Raw genomic sequence first — 18540 nt, 5'->3', positions numbered from 1 at the left:
AGGTGACTTGGAAGGGGCTTTCCCAGGACCCATCTGCCTTCAGCCCCTGATATGGTTTAAACACATTGATGACATCTCTGTCATATGGACTCATGGAGAGGCTGACCTTTCAAAATTCTTCGAATCTCTTAATTCAATTTCTCAATTAAATTTCACATGGCCCTATTCCAAATTCCATGTCACACTCCTTGACATTGATTTCATCACCACCAGAGCAGCTACGAACATTTGCTCACATAAGACCTCCTAGCAAACAACAATATTACATTTTGATAGTTGCCATCCTCTCCATGTCAAATGATCCCTCCCATAAAGTCTTGGCATTCGAGGCAAATATATCTTTTCAGATGCAGAGCCTTTACAGCAATACATTACCATTCTCATATCACAGCATACATTCACTGGATGCAATTAACACAAAAGCCTAGTTCAAAAGCAGATTTCCCGGGCACACATCCAATCCTGGTACTGCTGATCACTAAAAACTTAGGAGTACACCACTTGTAAATCAGTATTATCCTCGTCTTGAATGTATTATTTATCTACTCTGACCTTCCTCAAATCATGCGCTGAAATGAGGTCCATTCAGTCTGACACTTTGCCCGTCACATCTCAATTAACTTTCCGTCACCCTCCCAATCCCTGCAATATTCCCGTCAGACCCTATGCTCCTTCTGGTCCAATCTTCATAATCTATGCCTCCTACTACTGTGACTGTCCCCACTGTAAGACTTGCCGAATGCACCCTCCTACCATCAACTATACCAGCCCTGTAACTGGCAAAATATATACCATCACAGGGAGATTCAATGTGGGATGACACAGGTCATATACTAACTGTTATGTCAACACTGTACAGCCTTTTACATTGGCATGACTCCCACTAAGTTATCTGTTAGAATCAACAGGCATAGACAGAGGATGTATACTGACAACACACAATATCCTTTTGCAGATGTCATCTACATTCTTCCCCCTAGACACTAATTTCTTAAAACTCTGCAGTCGTAAACTGGCATTACAATATGTCCTTGGTTCTCGTCACCCACATTGCATTAATTTATGTTAATTTGTTTGGTCTACACATTTCTACACAGTAACTGTTTCTTTCTTCACTCCCTTTTAGTTTCCAATACACTTAGCTTTCCACTCTTACTAACTCGTGCTCAGTGTTTTGGGAGTAATCGATGCCTTGTGTATTACCCTGTCTTCTGCCTTAAGCTCTCAGGTTTTCAACTAACACCTTGTGCAGACCCCAACAGTCAGTCATCTCATCCCATCTAGTAAGTCTCCCTGACCCAGGGCTCTGTAACTCGATCCCTTTCCATAAATCCCTCCAGTTCTTTTCTTCCATCCCTCTTCTTTCCTCTTCAACCATTCTGCTAGAAGAAGGAGCCACTGACTCTGAATGCTTGTGAATTTTAATATCTTTTCTGTGTGTCACCCTGCCGCCACTTGGGGAGTAAATTTTTTATCTAATCCCTCACAATATATTTTCAAAAGATGATAAACTGATATTTATAAAGACTGGAAGCATGGCAAAACAAATATATATTGCTTTGGCTGCAGGGACTGAAAACAGTGCTCTCTCTCTCTCTCTCTCTCTCTCTCTCTCTCTCTCTCTCTCTCTCTCTCTCTCACACACACACACACACACACACACACACACACACACACACACACACACAAACAAACTGTTAATGAAATTATAAATAGCACAAATTGAATTACCTCCTTGTGGTGTTAATTCAAATGTATCACTGAACACAAACATTTTGAAGCACTACATTACTTTTGCCACCCACCATGCATGACAGACAGCCCCCGCAGCAGGGAAAGATACTTTCCGAAGTGGTGCTTTCCAAGAAGATAATAGTTATCTGTAAATATTCCCTATAATTGTCTCGAGGTTGCTGTTCTCTCAAACTGCCTCAAAAACCTGCTATGCACTTGACAGATATTATTTGTCTTATCTTGATACCCACACCTCTCATGCCTCAAAATTTTCTGGCAGTCTACTGACAAAGCACTCACAATAGAAAATAAATGTGATTGTGACTGTTTTTATGAAATAAAAAAAGATAAAAATCAGTTCTTTAATACAAGGGGCATTTAAAATGAAATGAGCAAGTGGCCTAATTACAGAAACATTACCTGTACGTTAATAGTATTGACCCTGGCTGTTGAGAAGCTTGGTCCACTGTGACAAGGCAGTGAATGGCTGTCTCATAAAATTCCCAGGGCTGCGATGTGAACTAGTTCTGCACGTGCAGCTGGACATTGTCGTCTGGGACGAATCGTTTTGCCCCTCAGAGCCTTTGTAATGGGACCAAAAATGGCATAATCACAGGAAGAGAGGTCCGGACTGTATGGAGGGTGGCCGAGAACCTTCCATTTGAATTTCTGCAGGAGTGCCGTGACTATGTTGGCCATATGACTTTGCATTGTCATGGAGCAGAATGACCCCAAGAGTGAGATTGCCTGGTTGTTTTGATTTGATCACTTGGCGAAGGATGGTCAAGATTTGCGGGTAACGCTGGGCATTCACTGTTGTCCTGTGCTGCAGGAAGTGAATCAGAAGGGGACCATCTTGGTCAAAGAAGAATGTCAGCATAACCTTTCCCGCACTTGTGAGGATGACGACATCCAGCTGTACGTGCTGAGCTTGTTCACATCGCAGCCCCGGGAACTTTATACAATTCAGATACTGCTTCTCAACCCTTGAATCAGATTTAGTGTTCTTGCTACACAAATAGCCACTTCCCTCACACACAGTGTGACACACAGATACACAATTAACTCACATGTCCACAAACTGTGAAAACCACCTTTAATGTCTGATAGATGGCAGTCGGCTGCCAGTTTCATGAAAGTAATACTTGATTAAATAAATTTTCTTCCATAAATGAACTGAAGACAAAAGTGTTGTCCTTGCTATGACAGCTCCCTTCCTTCGAAAGCTAAAGACTACTGGGAAGTTCCAGGATGGGCTGCAAAAGGGAAAAGCTAAGTTTGCTCAGCAGTTTCTCTACATCTCAGGTCACTGACCCATCACATCTTTCAACCAATTTGACATGAAGTCACATTCAGTTAAAGAGACAGTTTATCTTACAGAAATAACATTTTGTGAAGCTGATGGTTTTATTTTTATGGATTCTAAAATTCTGAAGGCCCAGGGGCACCACTTTGACTTATCCTACCGAGCCAAAAACTCACACAGCTCACTTACACATGGAGTAATCAAACTGAGGAATTAGACAAAGAAAAATTATGAAACATTGAAAAATGAGCCATATAAGAGCTACCCTATAGTGTCATCTTAGGGCTCCTCCCACATTTCCATTACTCCTCTTCTCCTCCTCCTCAACAAATGTCCAAACTTAACACTAGGCAATATTCTTCTTCAGAGTTCATCAGCAATAGACGTTTTCTCAAATACTCATTAATTATTTCAGTTTAATATTCCACATTGATGGCCAAGTCACCAGAGATGGAGGATCAACTCAAACAGTGAAAAATGTGGTAAGGAACAAGTCACAGTGTCATCTAAGGTAACATCTCAATATCACTAAAAAGTTTGTTCTTAAATCATAACCAGATATTGTTTCCTGTGGCAAAAGCTATGTCTAAAGTCCGCAAACCACTCTTTGGTGAGTGGTGGACTGTACTTTGGGTACTTTTTGTTCATGAAGATTTGTGAAAAGAATGGATTTCACGAGCTTAGATTTCTATAATGGTCATCTCATTTTGCGAGCTGTATATGGCAGGAAGCAAAATGTTAATTGACTCTTCTCAGAACATACATTGTGGAATTTTAATTGTAAATCTCTTCATCATGAAGAATACCTCTTCTGTAGTGTTTGTACTGAGGTTGGTCAGGCAACGCTAACTCTTACACTTACTCAATGAACGCGAGATGAAACATGACACTGTTCTTTATATCATCTCTGTCTTCTCTGTTAATGCCACCTGGCGAGTGTCCCAGACTGACATGAAAAACCCAAGAACCAGTGAACATAGGTTTTGCAACCTATCCATTTTGTGGGAACATTCTCCTTAGGTTATTAAAAATCTCAGCCTCAGACATACCTTCCATGCAAGTTTTATGTAGCTGTTCCACTTTAAACTTTTCTGAATGCATTCTCCCACATATGTAACAGCTGTGACTTGTTTCCAGTGATAATCTTCATTTAGATAATCAAACAACACTGTGTCTTTTTCTCTATTTACTTGCAGTACATTATAACTAATAGTCAGACCCTGCACATATTGTTCATGTTCTATACTACTTATACTACTACTACTACTACTACTACTACTTGCATTTTACTATAGTTGTCTAGCGCTGTGGGTTTGCTGTTTGCTATACATAATAGAACCGTTTGTGAACCATGTCACGAAGCCTCTGGCAGTATAAAAAACAAACAAATAAAAGTGCAAGCCATCCGCCCCCCCCCCCCCCTCCCCACACATACACGTATGTTTCACATTCGACAACTACAGCCTATTATGAAGGGATAGCAGAGACCTGTTTGACAGGAAGTCCCAAATCCCATTAAAAACTAGTCCAACATTCCACAACCTCTTATGTTGCTCACTTGGTTGCAGTCTGCAACCCCAATTAATACTTTCCAGAAGTAAGTAGCTGCACCAACAACCTGTATGCTGTGTATGTGGAGTGAAGTGTGTTTCACCAGATCACTCTTTGCGGAATTCATGTTGATTATGGCATCAACAAAAGCAAAATGAAGATAATGGAATGTAGTCGAATTAAGTCGGGTGATGCTGAGGGAATTAGATTAGGAAATGAGACACTTAAAGTAGTAAAAAAGTTTTGCTATTTGGGGAGCAAAATAACTGATGATGGTCGAAGTAGAGAGGATATAAAATGTAGACTGGCAATGGCAAGGAAAGCGTTTCTGAAGAAGAAAAATCTGTTAACATCGAGTATAGATTTAAATGTCAGGAAGTCGTTTCTGAAAGTATTTGTATGGAGGGTAGCCATGTATGGAAGTGAACGTGGACGATAAATAGCTCAGACAAGAAGAGAATATAAGCTTTCGAAATGTGGTGCTACAGGAGAATGGGTAGATCACATAATTAATGAGGAGGTATTGAATAGAATTGGGGAGAAGAGGAGCTTGTGGCACAACTTGACTAGAAGAAGGGATCGGTTGGCAGGACTTGTTATGAGACATCGAGGGATCACCAATTTAGTACTGGAGGGCAGCGTGGAGGGTAAAAATTGTAGAGGGAGACCAAGAGATGAATACACTAAGCAGATTCAGAAGGATGTCGGCTGCAGTAGGTACTGGGAGATGAAGAAGCTTGCACAGGATAGAGTAGCATGGAGAGCTGCATCAAACCAGTCTCAGGACTGAAGACCACAACAACAACAACGGCAGAAGACATTTTCAATCTCCAGGAAAGGTCGTAATATACTAACATAAAACTTATTCCTCTGTTCTTTAACAGATTGATGTCAGTGATATGGGCCTACAGTCACACACATCTGCTCGACAAGCATTCTAGAAGAACAAAGTCTTTCACAACAGCGCTGTTGTATAAAACATTGTCGGCCTTCTTACCACGTCATTTCACTGTAAAACTTCGAACTTTAGACGATTGCCTCCATTGTCTTCATCAGGAGCAACTGACTATCAAAACTGCTGCTGTTGTGGTCTTATGTAGCTCATAAGACAGCTTCTGATTGGTTGGTAGGAATGTCATGCTGTTACAGATGGTGTCAACATCTGCACTGGTTGTGCTCCTGCTACCGCCATAGCGTTAACATTAGGATGAATCTCTCTGGCTCTTCTCTGCATCAGGAGCTCACTTCCAAGAATTGCTATGATTACGACCACTGTCTTGGTTGAAGATTTTCTCAGAAATTCTTATTTCCGTGCTTTAATTACAGTCCCAGTATGTAGGAGCCTGGGAAAAACTTTTGTTTTGTCAAACAGTATTTTATGTTTGCTTGTGAGGCTGTGCACGGGGGTCGGAAATAGTGTGGATGGACCTCTGAAGAAGGTAAAGGAGATGCTACGCCCTGTTAAGGGCAGCCTCTGCCTCCAGATCCCTGGTATTTGTAACATCCCTTGTGACTGAACAAGCAATTACATCGTTAAGTGCATCTGCACCATTTTCGACCTCTGTGCAGAACGTCATTGACATATTAAAAACCAATAACTGGAGAAATCTGCAGTTGCTTAACACAGCCTCACAAACATAGAACTGTTTGACAAAACAGAAGTTTTATCGCAGGCTCCTACAAACCGGGACTCGGTAATTAAATAGTCTGCGGAAACAAGAATGTGTGAGAAAATCTTCAAACGTGACAGTAGATGTAATCTTAGTAGGGCATGGAAGTGAGCTCCTGATCGAAAGGAGAGCCTGAGATGCTTGTTGTAAAGTTTATGCTAAGGCGGGAGTGATGGCACCACCAGCGCAAGTACTAACACCATCTGTGACAGGTTTATGTAATTACTGACCAATCAGGAACGGTCCTATGGGCTAATGAAGGCCACCACAGCAACAATTTTGACAGTCAGCTGCCCCTGAGGAAAAAGATGGAAGTAATTGTTGATAGATCTTCAACCAAGACGGTGGACGTAATCGTAGCAATGCTTGAAAGTGAGCTCCCGATGCAGAGAAGAGCCAGAGAGATTCATCCCAATGCTTACGCTATGGCGGGAGCAGGAGCACAACCAGTGCAGATGTTGACACCATCTATGACAGCATGACATACCTACCAACCAATCAGAAGCTGTCTTATGGGCTACATAAGACCACAACATCAGCTGTTTTGATAATCAGTTGCTCCTGATGAAGACAATGGAGGTAATCATCGAAAGTTCAAAGTTTTACCCTGAAATGATGTTGTAAGAAGTCAGACAATGTTTTATACAACAGCGCCATTGTGAAAGACTTTGTTCTTCTAGAATGGTTGTTGAACAGATGTGTGTGATTGTAGGCCCATATCACTGACATCAATCTGTTGACGAACAGAGGAATAAGTTTTATGTTAGTATATTAAAACCTTTCCTAGAGACTGAAAATGTCTTCTGCCATAATCAACATGAATTCCTCAAAGAGTGATCTGGTGAAACACAGCTCACTCTGCACATACGCAGCATACAGGTTGCTGGTGCAGCTACTTACTTCTGGAAAGTATTAATTGGAGTTCCAGACTGTTGGATTAGCTGTGTGCTTGGATTTGGGACTTCCTTTCCGACAGATCTCTGCTCGCCCTTCTTATTAGGAAGAAGCTGTTCACGAATATTTTAAACAACCCTTCTAGAAAATAGGGATGACCTGGACCCTTTTCAATTTATCTTGGTAACTCATGGATTTATAGCTGGAGTGACAAAGCTTGCAACTAGATTTCACACTTTTTGAGAGCAGATGCTGGTTTGACATCTAATGTTCCCTCCTATATGCTGAACACCTATATTTAAACACACTCTATTTGCCCATATGCAATAAACTAATGCTAGAACTGAAGTGATTTTTTCACATAATCAACATCAGATCATACAAAGATCCCATCGTACCAAAAGCCTTTCAATCTTTTTTTTCCCCTCTGGGAGATTTTAGCTCAAATTAAATCCCTCTATCTCATTGTCTCACACACAGAAACAAATAATGCATGAAAGCATCGCCGAGAGGAGTAATATTACAGCAATGAATGAAGGAAGATCCATTTGAATTCTATGCATGGGATAAGTTAAAATATACTGATAATGAGATACAGTGTTCATATTTACAGAATGCAGCCAACAGCTTACAGTAATGACACATTTTTTATTATTAGCTTACCCTCACTGTTAGACCAAGACTGATGTTGGCAACTAAGTTTAACTCTTTTCAGCCTCTCGCTGCACAACAGGGCACCGACTGATAATTTTGTGCATCTCATGTTTGTCCTTATCATTACTTTTTCTTTCTTCTTACTGGTAATCACGCATACCAGTGTGGTACATTCTACCTTCCTATACCTATAGCAGAAATCTCCATACCACCTGAAAAACTTTTTCACCAGGGAAAATTTCTTCCATGATCCAGCCCAAAAATAACTTAATTCACCTAACCATAGCAACATGGATTTAATCATGCATGGGCCCCTCCCCACTATCTGTAATCTTACTAATTAGCTCTGCTCACCTTAGCTCCCCCACCCCCTTGAGATGCAGATGGGGTGTATTGAAACCTCACCTCCCAATATCGTAACTGGCACCAGTGCAATGTATATCCAATTACAGTCATCAATTCAGTTTCCAGCTCTCTATTAACTCACTGCACAGCATTGTCAAGGCGATATTGTTCAGGTACTGAACACCTCAACCATGTGCACATTTGGATTAATAGTTAAGAAAGCAATTATGTTCCAGTTATTACATATACATCTTGTCCCTCCCCAAGATTTACCTACCCTACACAACCTAGTACTATTATCTAACAATCTGTAGTTAAATTCTTGCATACGACCCTGAATCTTGTGTCACCTGATTAAGCACTGTACTCTGCTTGAAAAAGCTGCATACCTGATAGTTTCATCCAATTTCTTCAGTGAACAACTATGTAACTTAAAGTTAAAAATAAAGGAACATAAACTTACAAATTGTTTAGGACTCACCGAAACGCAGAAGTGCTGCATTATCAGTAGGTACACAAACAAATAGTACAGAGCTTGTATAGTTCTCTCTCTCTCTCTCTCTCTCTCTACACACACACACACACACACACACACACACACACACACACACACACACACACACACACACACACACCAGTTACAGGAGTGAAGAATGTGCTGTAGAGATAGCTCCCATCTGCGCAGCTCAGAAAAGCTGGTGGTGGTGGGGAGGATCCAGAGGGCACAGGTTGTGAACTAGCCACTGACATCCCATATGTCATACTCTGCTGCATCTTGTGCCACTGGATGGTCCACCTTGTTTTTTTGCAACAACAGGGGGGGGGGGGGGGGAGGGCACATGCGTATGTGCGTTTTTCCTACAGCTAGAAAAAGGAAGCACATTCTGAAAGCCAGCCAAGCTCTGGACCTTTTGCTTGTGTACCTATCAATGACGCAGCACTTCTGCCTTTCGTTGTCTCCTTGATTCCCAAAAAATTCTGAACAAGGAAAAGAAACTACATTTCCACCAGAAAAATACTGACATAATGTAAATGCTTGAGTGTTATTTTAATTACTTACAATATCAGTTGGAGGCATTTTCCTTTCTTGTTCACCGTGCTTTTTTTCAACAACCTCTTTCAGTTTTTCTTCATCCCAATTCTCCATTGTATCTTCATCATCACGCATGTCTACATACATACTACGCTTCTCTGCTTTACGTTCTAATGATAAATCGTGGGAAAATTTACATTTATCTCCCTTTGTACACTGGCCTTGCTTAAAAAATGCACACAACACAGACTTGGGATCTATACCTGAAATTTTTAAAAATATTTCAATGAATAAACAAGATTTAAAACAGTTCTCAGTTGGTTCATTATTGTTAAAACTTTACCTTTCTCAACTTTCTGTGTTGAAACTGGTTTAAATAACATATTCATTTCTTTCTGTTCCTTCAGTTTCTTTTCTTTTTCTTGTTTCTTGAGTTCATCATTCTTCTTCGCAGCACCAGCATTTTTAACTTGATGCTGCACTTGTTGGATAAACTTTTGCTGTTTTGCACCTTTTTTATTTTTTAGACCAAATGTTTTATCCTGCAAGAAAGAGAGCAAATTTACTTTTTGTACAAAATGTGTTTATTACTTTAAATTGATTTTTATTTGACGAGACTAAGGGGCAAACAAACCAAACTAGCTTTTGATTCATGGTTTGGACTCTTGCTAAAGATTATTATTTTTGCCTTTGCCTTGCATAATTAATATAACTGGACATCCCATATATCAACCACAGGCAGTATATCGTGTCTTATCATTTCATCCAAATGAATTGCGGAATAACGGATGATTACTGGACATGTAAGCGAAGAAAGAGCTAAAAGCCAATGCAGTTGCCTTTCTTGGCAAAACTACTGTATTAAAAAGTATTTTTAAATCATTTGCCTGATAAGCACTGAAAATAGACTACTTCGAGATGAAGAGAATTTTTCATGCTACAATAACCTAAAGCACAAAATAAGCTGTTTTCTGGAGCAGACGACAACAATAAGAGCTGCTACACAGAGAGAACGTGATAAAAATGGCAGTAGTTTATGGACAAGCAGGCCGAAGTGTTATCCTGTGATGGTTCAACACCACTGCACGATATATATTTAGAATTATATTAACACCTTCAGCTACTAACGAGCATTGATCTATATCAACGGGAGACAGGTGAAAATGTGTGCCCCGACCAGGATTACCTGCTTACATGGCGCACACACACACTATCCATCTGAGCCACCGAGGGCACAGAAGATAGTGCGACTGCAGGGACTATCCCGCGCACGCCTCCCGAGAGACCCACATTCTCACCTCATATGTCCACACACTACATTCATAGTGTCCCACCTCAACACACTCATTACTTGTGGAAGATATTCTTACCAAGTCCTGTAAGAGTTCGGGGAATATGTGTGCATCTGCACATGTCCAAAAGAACACACACCATACCCATATAAGTATACCTAGAAGTAGGTGGAATTTAACAACATGCTACCAGAAACACAGGAAACACTTAAGATTTTAACCACAGAACATTGTTGATATTGTTGGTAAAGTTAAAAGTATACCGACTACTAATATAGAGAGAGGTAACATCTTAACGAATTATGAGTAGCCAAGTCAAACAATAATGAGAGTTTTGCACAGGTTTTGCTACAAAATGAGAAATCCTGATTTGCTAGTGCTGTAGAACTAAGCTAGTTTCTTCATAGTTGTGAGATGGCTTGTTTGTGCAAGCCCAGTAGATATTAATGGAAGATGGTGGTATACTGCTAATGTAGCAGAATATAAATGGTAATGATAAGATGATCATGTTGTTATCAGAATTTACACAATGGTTGTACTAGGCCTATACAGAAGATAGTTTCTAAAGTTAACAAAGTCGACCAATCATATTTCAAGGTTAAACTCAGAATTCATCAACAAAATATTTTGAAAAATGAAATAAAACTGTCCAACTCCAAGTATGATTTGAACACTGCTTTCTTTAAGAAAGGTGATAAGAGAGATGACAATAACTACCGACCTGTTTCACTGCTGCCATCATTTTCCAAAATTTTTGAGAATGTGATGTATTCTAGAATAGCATCTCACCTCAGTAACAACAATATCCTCAGTAAATCAAAATCTGGATATCTGAAGGGTTGCTCTACTGAGAATGCCATTTATATGTTTACTCAGCAGATTTCTCAAGCATTAAATAATAAAATAGTACCAGTTGGTATTTTCTGGATCTATGAGAGGCATCCGACTGTATGACAATATTCTCCTATGTAAACTGAAGTTTTATGGGACTGATGGTGTAGCTAACAAATGGATAATGACACAGCACATGAAAAGAATTCAGAAATTTGTAGTTAGTAATTCACCAACATTACACAATTCCAAAGAGGGAGAAATCATGTATGGGGTTCCGAAGACTCAATCGTAGGTCCACTGTTGTTCTTCATATATGTAAATGATCTTCCATCATTATCCAACAAGCAGAATTTATCTACATTGCAGATGACACTAGTATCCTAAACAATCAAAGCATACATACAGAAACAGAAAAGTGGTAAATGAAGCTCTTAAAAGTATTACTGACTGATTTTCTGCGAAAGTCTCATTCTCAATTTCAAAAACTCACACCATATTCAATTCTGCACATCTTGGGGTACTACACCAATGATAAGTGTAACACATAGCAAGGAACTACAAAATTCTTAGGTGTCCATATTGATGAGAATTTAAATTGGAAACAGCATATTTTGGAACTTGTAAAACAACTGACCTCAGCCACATTAATGCTTAAAATCATTGCAAAATTTTGGGCCAGAAAAATCTGTAAATTGACATAATTTGCTTATTTTCAGTCAATTATTATCTTTATCTTCAAATTAATCTTCCAGACACTTGTTTAAGGATTTGAGCATTCTGACTACTGCTTCACAGTATATTTATTCCGTCCTGAAGTTCATTGTAAATGATGCAATACAGTTCAGAAGTAACAATGAAAACCAAGAAAACCAGAAGCAAAAATGACATTAATTACTCCACATTAAGGTTTTAGCACAAAAATGGGTGCACACTGCCGCAAACACAAAATTTTTGATCGCTTACTCAATGATATAACATGTCTGTCTGACAGCAAAGAAAGGTTGCATGTCTACTCAAAGAGTCCATGTCGCCTAGTGATTGAACTGGCTCATGAGTGTCAACAAAGGCATCCAATCCCGCCCCTTTGGCTTTGACCCATGACGTAAGGGTGGTGTTGTGTGTGACGTCACACGGTTTAGTTTATGAGTGTGTTGTGTTTATAGATGTCGTTTTCTTGCGTTGGGTGGTGCCTTCTGGTGGTGTGTTTGTGGTTTGTGTGTTGTATTGGGTTCATTTTGGTATTGCTGTTCGTCCTGCAAGGTATTGGTTTTGACTGTACTACGACAGGAATTGGTTTCAGTGAGTGAACAATTTAGTTTTTGTTGTGTCTAAGTTATTGTACTGCTGTTTGCTGTATGCCGTGTGTTAATTTGTTTAATTTAATTTGTAGCTGCTTTCGTTAGGTATGGATATGACGGATAAATTCAACAGTGCTCGTCTGCGTGAGGACATGGGGGATAATGCGTAGTCCCTTATAAAATTTTTTGCAACTGTAAGGGCTGCTGGCAGAAGTGGTTAGGTGCGGCGTGTGTCAGCAGGAAATGTGGTTGGCAAAAGTTCCTGCATCTTGGACCAAGGACAGCTACATGTGGCGGTGCCATAGGAATAACCTATGGCGTTCCATAAGGCGCTGTACCTGGTTCGAGAGGTCTAGGTTGGGCATGTGAGAGATTGTGTTGATGACGTATTATTTTTGTTACAGATTCTCTCACGGAGACTGGTATGAGTGAGAGGACGGTTCTTGACTGGTTTTCGTTTTGTAGGGAAGCGTGTTCTGAGTATATTTACTACAGGGGTAAATTGGGTGGACCCGGGGTGGCGGTGGACGTTGATGAGTTGCAGTTTGGGAATAAGTAGTATGAGAGGGGTAAGTCTCTAGTTGGTTTATGGGTTTGGGGGGGGGGGGGGAGGGGCTTGTAGCTGGGGGTGGTATTTCAGAGTGCATTTGTAGGGTTTTGGAGGGGTGGACGAAAAGGGAATTGGTGGGATTAATTGAGGAGCTTATTGAAGAAGGCAGTACAGTAGTTTCAGACGCTTTTTCATCTTATAGGGAGTTGGGCGAGATAGGGTATCAGCAATTAGTAGCTAACCATAGTTTGGAATTCAAAAATTATGAGACTGGGGCTTGTACAAATATGAGAGGGGTTTTGGGGGGCGGTTAAGTCAGTGTTTTGGTATCGTGAGCTGCTGTTGAGCTGTGCAGACCAAGGGATATGTTCAATTTTGCATGTCTAGGTGTTGGTTTTGTGGTACCAATAGTAGTGGCGGTGGTGTAATTTTTGGAGGACTGACAATTGCACCTGAGCTATATAGGTTATGGGGAGTGAGCGATTCCAGAGGATATTGCGTGTGGTGGAATTTGGGAATTTTGTGTTGTCGATTTATTTCATCATTTTGTATCATTTGGGACAGTGGTCTGTGTTAATATGTGTTTAAATTTAGTTTGTCCCCACCCAAAAACCCACAATTTCCCAGCTTGTCCCATTAGTTTGATTATATTTTTGGAGGAAGATGTGTGTGTTGGTTTTTCGATCTATTTTCGTCTTTGTTGTCATGTTTGCGTAATGACGTCATAGGTGCCATATTGGAGTCGCAGTGAATGGCTGTTTCCGCCATATTGGTGACGTCATGGGTCAAAGTAGACGGGTGGATTCCAACGCTTCTGTATTCCTGCTGCTGCTGCTGCTGCTGCTGATGAACAATAGGGCCTTAACTAAGCGCTGACAGATCAATGGTCTCCCAATAATTATATTTTATTCGCATATTACACAGGTTGTACACTGTCTATTAGCACAACCACAGGGTCTACACAGATGAACAATTTGTCTTTGACAATAATTTCAATATCTCTTATAGGCACCACCAACTGCATTGCAGTCTTGCAAGTGTTTACAATATTATAAAAATAAAAAATAATAAAGTTTTGAACATGGAAGCTCGGTTCAGTGACCGTTTATAAATTAAAATTGAAACAAATGAGCCCTCTGTCACAATTTTTAGTCTAAAGCCCTTTTGGCCTGTTATTTATTTTCATGTGACATGTTCAAAAATGGCTCCGAGCACTATGGGACTTAACATCCATGGTCATCAGTCCCCTAGAACTCAGAACTACTTAAACCTAACCAACCTAAGGACAGCACACAACACCCAGTCATCACGAGGCAGAGAAAATCCCTGACCCCGCCGGGAATTGAACCCGGGCGCGGGAAGCGAGAACGCTACCGCACGACCACTGGCTGCAGACATGCGACATGTAATACTGTCTCTGTCTTGTACTGTTAGTCAGTACTAACACTTTTATACAAAAAATTTCTTTTTCCATAAATGTGTAATTATGCTATAGGTCACTTTAAACGTTTAAATTCTGATGAAGGCTCTCTTAGAAGTGTTGACAGCTGGTTAATGAGACTAAAAATTGTGACAGAGGGCTCATTTGTTTCAATTTTAAAATAAACAGAAATAATTTCCATAATGATTTTTTCATTCTACAGCGGAGTCTGCCTTTGCCTCTAACAGGTTCAAGTCTGTAAAAGTGTTGCCCACAAGTCTGTAAAAGTGTTGCCCACAGAAAAAAAGATTCTGGGATAGTGCCTCATTCCAGTAAAGAATTTTAATCTGCCACAAAGTTTCAGAAAATAACATTTTGTTTACTGAAAATTGTAAAACCTGAAATGAGATTGACTTATTGGAATAACAGAAGGTGGGAGCTGCTAGAGACATGCACAAAAGAAGCTGGAAAAGTAGCTTCAGATATTTATTTTTACTGATTTTGTTGTATTGACAATATCTGCGACAAGATTAATTTGTGGCCGAGATCATGATTTATAAGGATTAAGCTTTCGCAGGCAGTGCCTTGCAACTACACAGCAACAAGTAAATGCCTTGCAGTCAGACTCAGAGCAACGTATAACTGCTTACTTACATACCTTCTGAGCTCCAGCAAAAGAAAGTAAATTGGATTTGGGTCACAATAAGGCACACAATTTTAACGTATTATAAAAGGATCCCTGCAGTTTGAGTATAAAGTCAGTAGCAAAACATTAACTCAGTAAAACTATTGAAAGTTATGGTCAATTTTAACTTCCTATGAAGATGTTAGTCCAGTGGCAGAGCAGGGGAGCCTCTAAGAAGATATGGAGAATAACTAGTGACTAGTTGAAGGAAGTTGTCAGACAGTGGGGAATGCACAAGCTGAATGACTGATAGTGCACTGCTAGTGAATGGTGGTGGTGGTTAGTGTTTAACGTCCCGTCGACAACGAGGTCATTAGAGACGGAGCGCAAGCTCGGGTTAGGGAAGGATTGGGAAGGAAATCGGCCGTGTCCTTTGAAAGGAACCATCCCGGCATTTGCCTGAAACGATTTAGGGAAATCACGGAAAACCTAAATCAGGATGGCCGGAGACGGGATTGAACCGTCGTCCTCCCGAATGCGAGTCCAGCGTGCTAACCACTGCGCCACCTCGCTCGGTACTGCTAGTGAAACACAGGGATCTGAGTGAGTCACAGCCTGTCACAGAATTATATTATCTCAGAAGTAACCAATAAACAGATAACTACAAAGTAAAATATTGAAGGTATGCTGATCCTTCATTAGCAGTGTCACTCGTTACTTGTTTAACATATCTTTTCATATAAGTGTTTTCCCAGGCTGATTATGTTCATAAGTTTAACTATATGATCACTACCTTAACTGCTATATCTGTTGATGCACTGTGTACACTGAGTAGTAGTTTATTTCTACAGGCACATATTAACAGATTCTAAATTCAATTTCAGACCTGGCCTGTAAATTGTGTCGGTATTTTCCTTCCGCTTTTTTAAATTATATATTTCATCTCAGGTCACACAAATGGTATCATTACCAGTTTCAACTTATTACCAAGTCATCAGTAGATGGTTTCATTATTTCATATCATAACTCATCGCCTGAACAGGACCACAATCTCAGTACCTCTCTGGACTTGTTTTGCTGATTTGGTTACACATCAAAACCAGTAATGACAGGTCTACCATTTGTGTGACTTTAGACTAAAATATGTAACAAAAATTTACAGTATGATCACTGTTTTTCACCTAAGGCATCATAAAATGATCGTTACTTTCCTCCAGGAGTGCTAGTCTGCAAGGTTTGCAGGAGAACTTATGTGAGGTTTGGAAGGTAGGAGATGAGGTACAAGCAAAATTTAAAGCTGTTAGGACAGGTTCCAAGTCATGCTTGCCCACTAAAGGCAAAGGTTCCGAGTTCAAGTCTTAGTCCGGCACACAATTTTAATCTGCCAGGAAGGATCATGATCGTTACTGGTCTGCAGAGAAACTAATATTGGCTAACAAAGAATGACGTAAAAGACTGTTTCACTTAGACAATTAGACATAACTTATTTGCTTAACACACCCACAAATGCTAACATAATGAATGGGCATCACTATTGTGATATTCTGCAACAGCAAATTTCACCACGAATTTGATCTACGGAACATTTCATACATAGTTTAAGAAATTGCTTTCTGTGGAAGCAGTAGGTGTATAGCAAATAAAAAGTAGACCGAGAGGGGGGACGAGGAAGATGCAGACGATGATATAAAACCAACACGACTATGAATAATCTAAAAATCATAAATCTAGATCCTCCAGCCACACATAACTGATCTTAGGTGTAAGTCCTTTTGTTTAATGTACAACACCACACCGACAATGATGTCACTAGAGGAAGCACAGTTTTAATTGGGCAACATTTGTCACATGTTCCACAGCTCATCTGAACAAATCATTTATTGAATTGATATGGAAAGAGTAAGTTACAGGTAATGTACACATGACTAGTATTAAAGTTAGTCAACACATTGTTACTTTTAGTCCTACTCGTGCAACTAAACTTAATATTATTATTATTATTATTTTACTGGCTATCAGATTTCACCTAGACATTTGGTCAAAGGAATAGAAATAGACACGGAGAAATTACTTTAAATTAGATTTATGACCTGCTTCGCTACCTGTCGGGCATTTTACGTTACTGGGCAAATGATTCCATACTTTTGTTGCTGCATGCTCAAATCCTTTCTGAGCAACTGACAGCTTTAACAATGAGTAATAAAGGTCGTTGTATAGGAATCAAAGTTAGTCGTGTTCCTTTCGGAAAAACCACTCACGTAAGAGATTTAGAGAAAAGACAAAAATCTATAATTTGATGGTGGGACGGCAATTTCACACCAAACTGTTCTATATGCGATGCGGATACATTAACCACTTGGCCTACTTCATTTTGTTGGGCTGGATCATGTGGACGTGCAGTTGTTTCAACAAATTTTTATCGTGACTCTTAACGTAACTTTGCCCTTTGAAAAATTTTACATGATCGAAAAAAAAATCATTTTTTTCTGCGGTTTCGATTCCATATAAAAACTTCAATAAATGCAACCGATCACGTAAGCTACTTCCACATCTGAGAATACAAGGACATGCCTACTAGAATGACATGCTGCCTAGTACGGCAATATAGTGTTATTGCAGACAGACTTCAGGTCTAAGAACTTTTCTGGTGATTCAAGGATAATGATATCTTACGAAAATACGATTTCCCGAATCCAAATAGGGAGTAATATGTTACGCCGCCACATTTGAAAAAATTGGCACGTCGTTTACCTGTTCTACTATATAAAAATCACTCAAAACACAAAGTATGTCAAGCATAATGTAAATAAATAAAACGAATCTCCAATTATTTTAGCCAGATGTGCTCTAAAGCTAATAAATAAACACAATAAAACAGCTGTTATAGGTTAACAGGTAAAACTCGATTTTTGTGCACAGCATAATCATACATACTTCTATAACTTTCTCCTTCTTCTTTTCGACCGTCTTTTTACTAGGTTGGGCGGGTTTGGCTTTAGGTGGCATTGCATTAAAGATTTGTAAACACCAACATCCACAAATTCGAGCAAGTGCAACTACACTCCAAAGCACACCACATGCACAGAATATATTCACTATTCAGTCACCCAAATCCATCTATCGCGACTGAATGCACAACGATTGCTGTATCACTATATCGATTGTATAGAAAAAGTTATCGTTGGAACAGAAGTGCACACTGCACGTGTTGTACACGACAGTTGACGGTAGTAGTTATTTTTGACTTAATGAAACGCTTTGTGTCCCATTGAGGCAGAAAGGAAAATCGTGATGGAGGAAAGCACAGGAACTATACAGACGTGGACGCGGAACC

The 18540-nt window shown here is 39.8% G+C and overlaps 1 protein-coding gene across 1 annotated transcript in view; it reads right to left on the bottom strand.

Annotated features, from left to right (window-relative positions):
* LOC126175065 (zinc finger CCCH domain-containing protein 15 homolog) overlaps positions 1–18303 on the bottom strand; it is a 46464-nt gene extending 28161 nt beyond the window's left edge. Inside the window, exons 1-3 of the mRNA XM_049921588.1 lie at positions 18141–18303; positions 9531–9729; positions 9215–9450 (exon numbers count right to left, since the gene is read on the bottom strand). Coding sequence (XP_049777545.1) covers positions 9215–9450; positions 9531–9729; positions 18141–18212 — 507 coding nt within the window. The 5' untranslated portion in view covers positions 18213–18303. The remainder of the gene's footprint in view (positions 1–9214; positions 9451–9530; positions 9730–18140) is intronic.
* Between the last annotated feature and the right edge of the window lie 237 nt (positions 18304–18540).

Source organism: Schistocerca cancellata, chromosome 3 (genome assembly GCF_023864275.1).
Source record: "Schistocerca cancellata isolate TAMUIC-IGC-003103 chromosome 3, iqSchCanc2.1, whole genome shotgun sequence".
NCBI lineage: Eukaryota > Metazoa > Arthropoda > Insecta > Orthoptera > Acrididae > Schistocerca > Schistocerca cancellata.
Note: the sequence above shows the minus strand (reverse complement) of the source record. Positions and strands in the feature narration are given on the sequence as shown.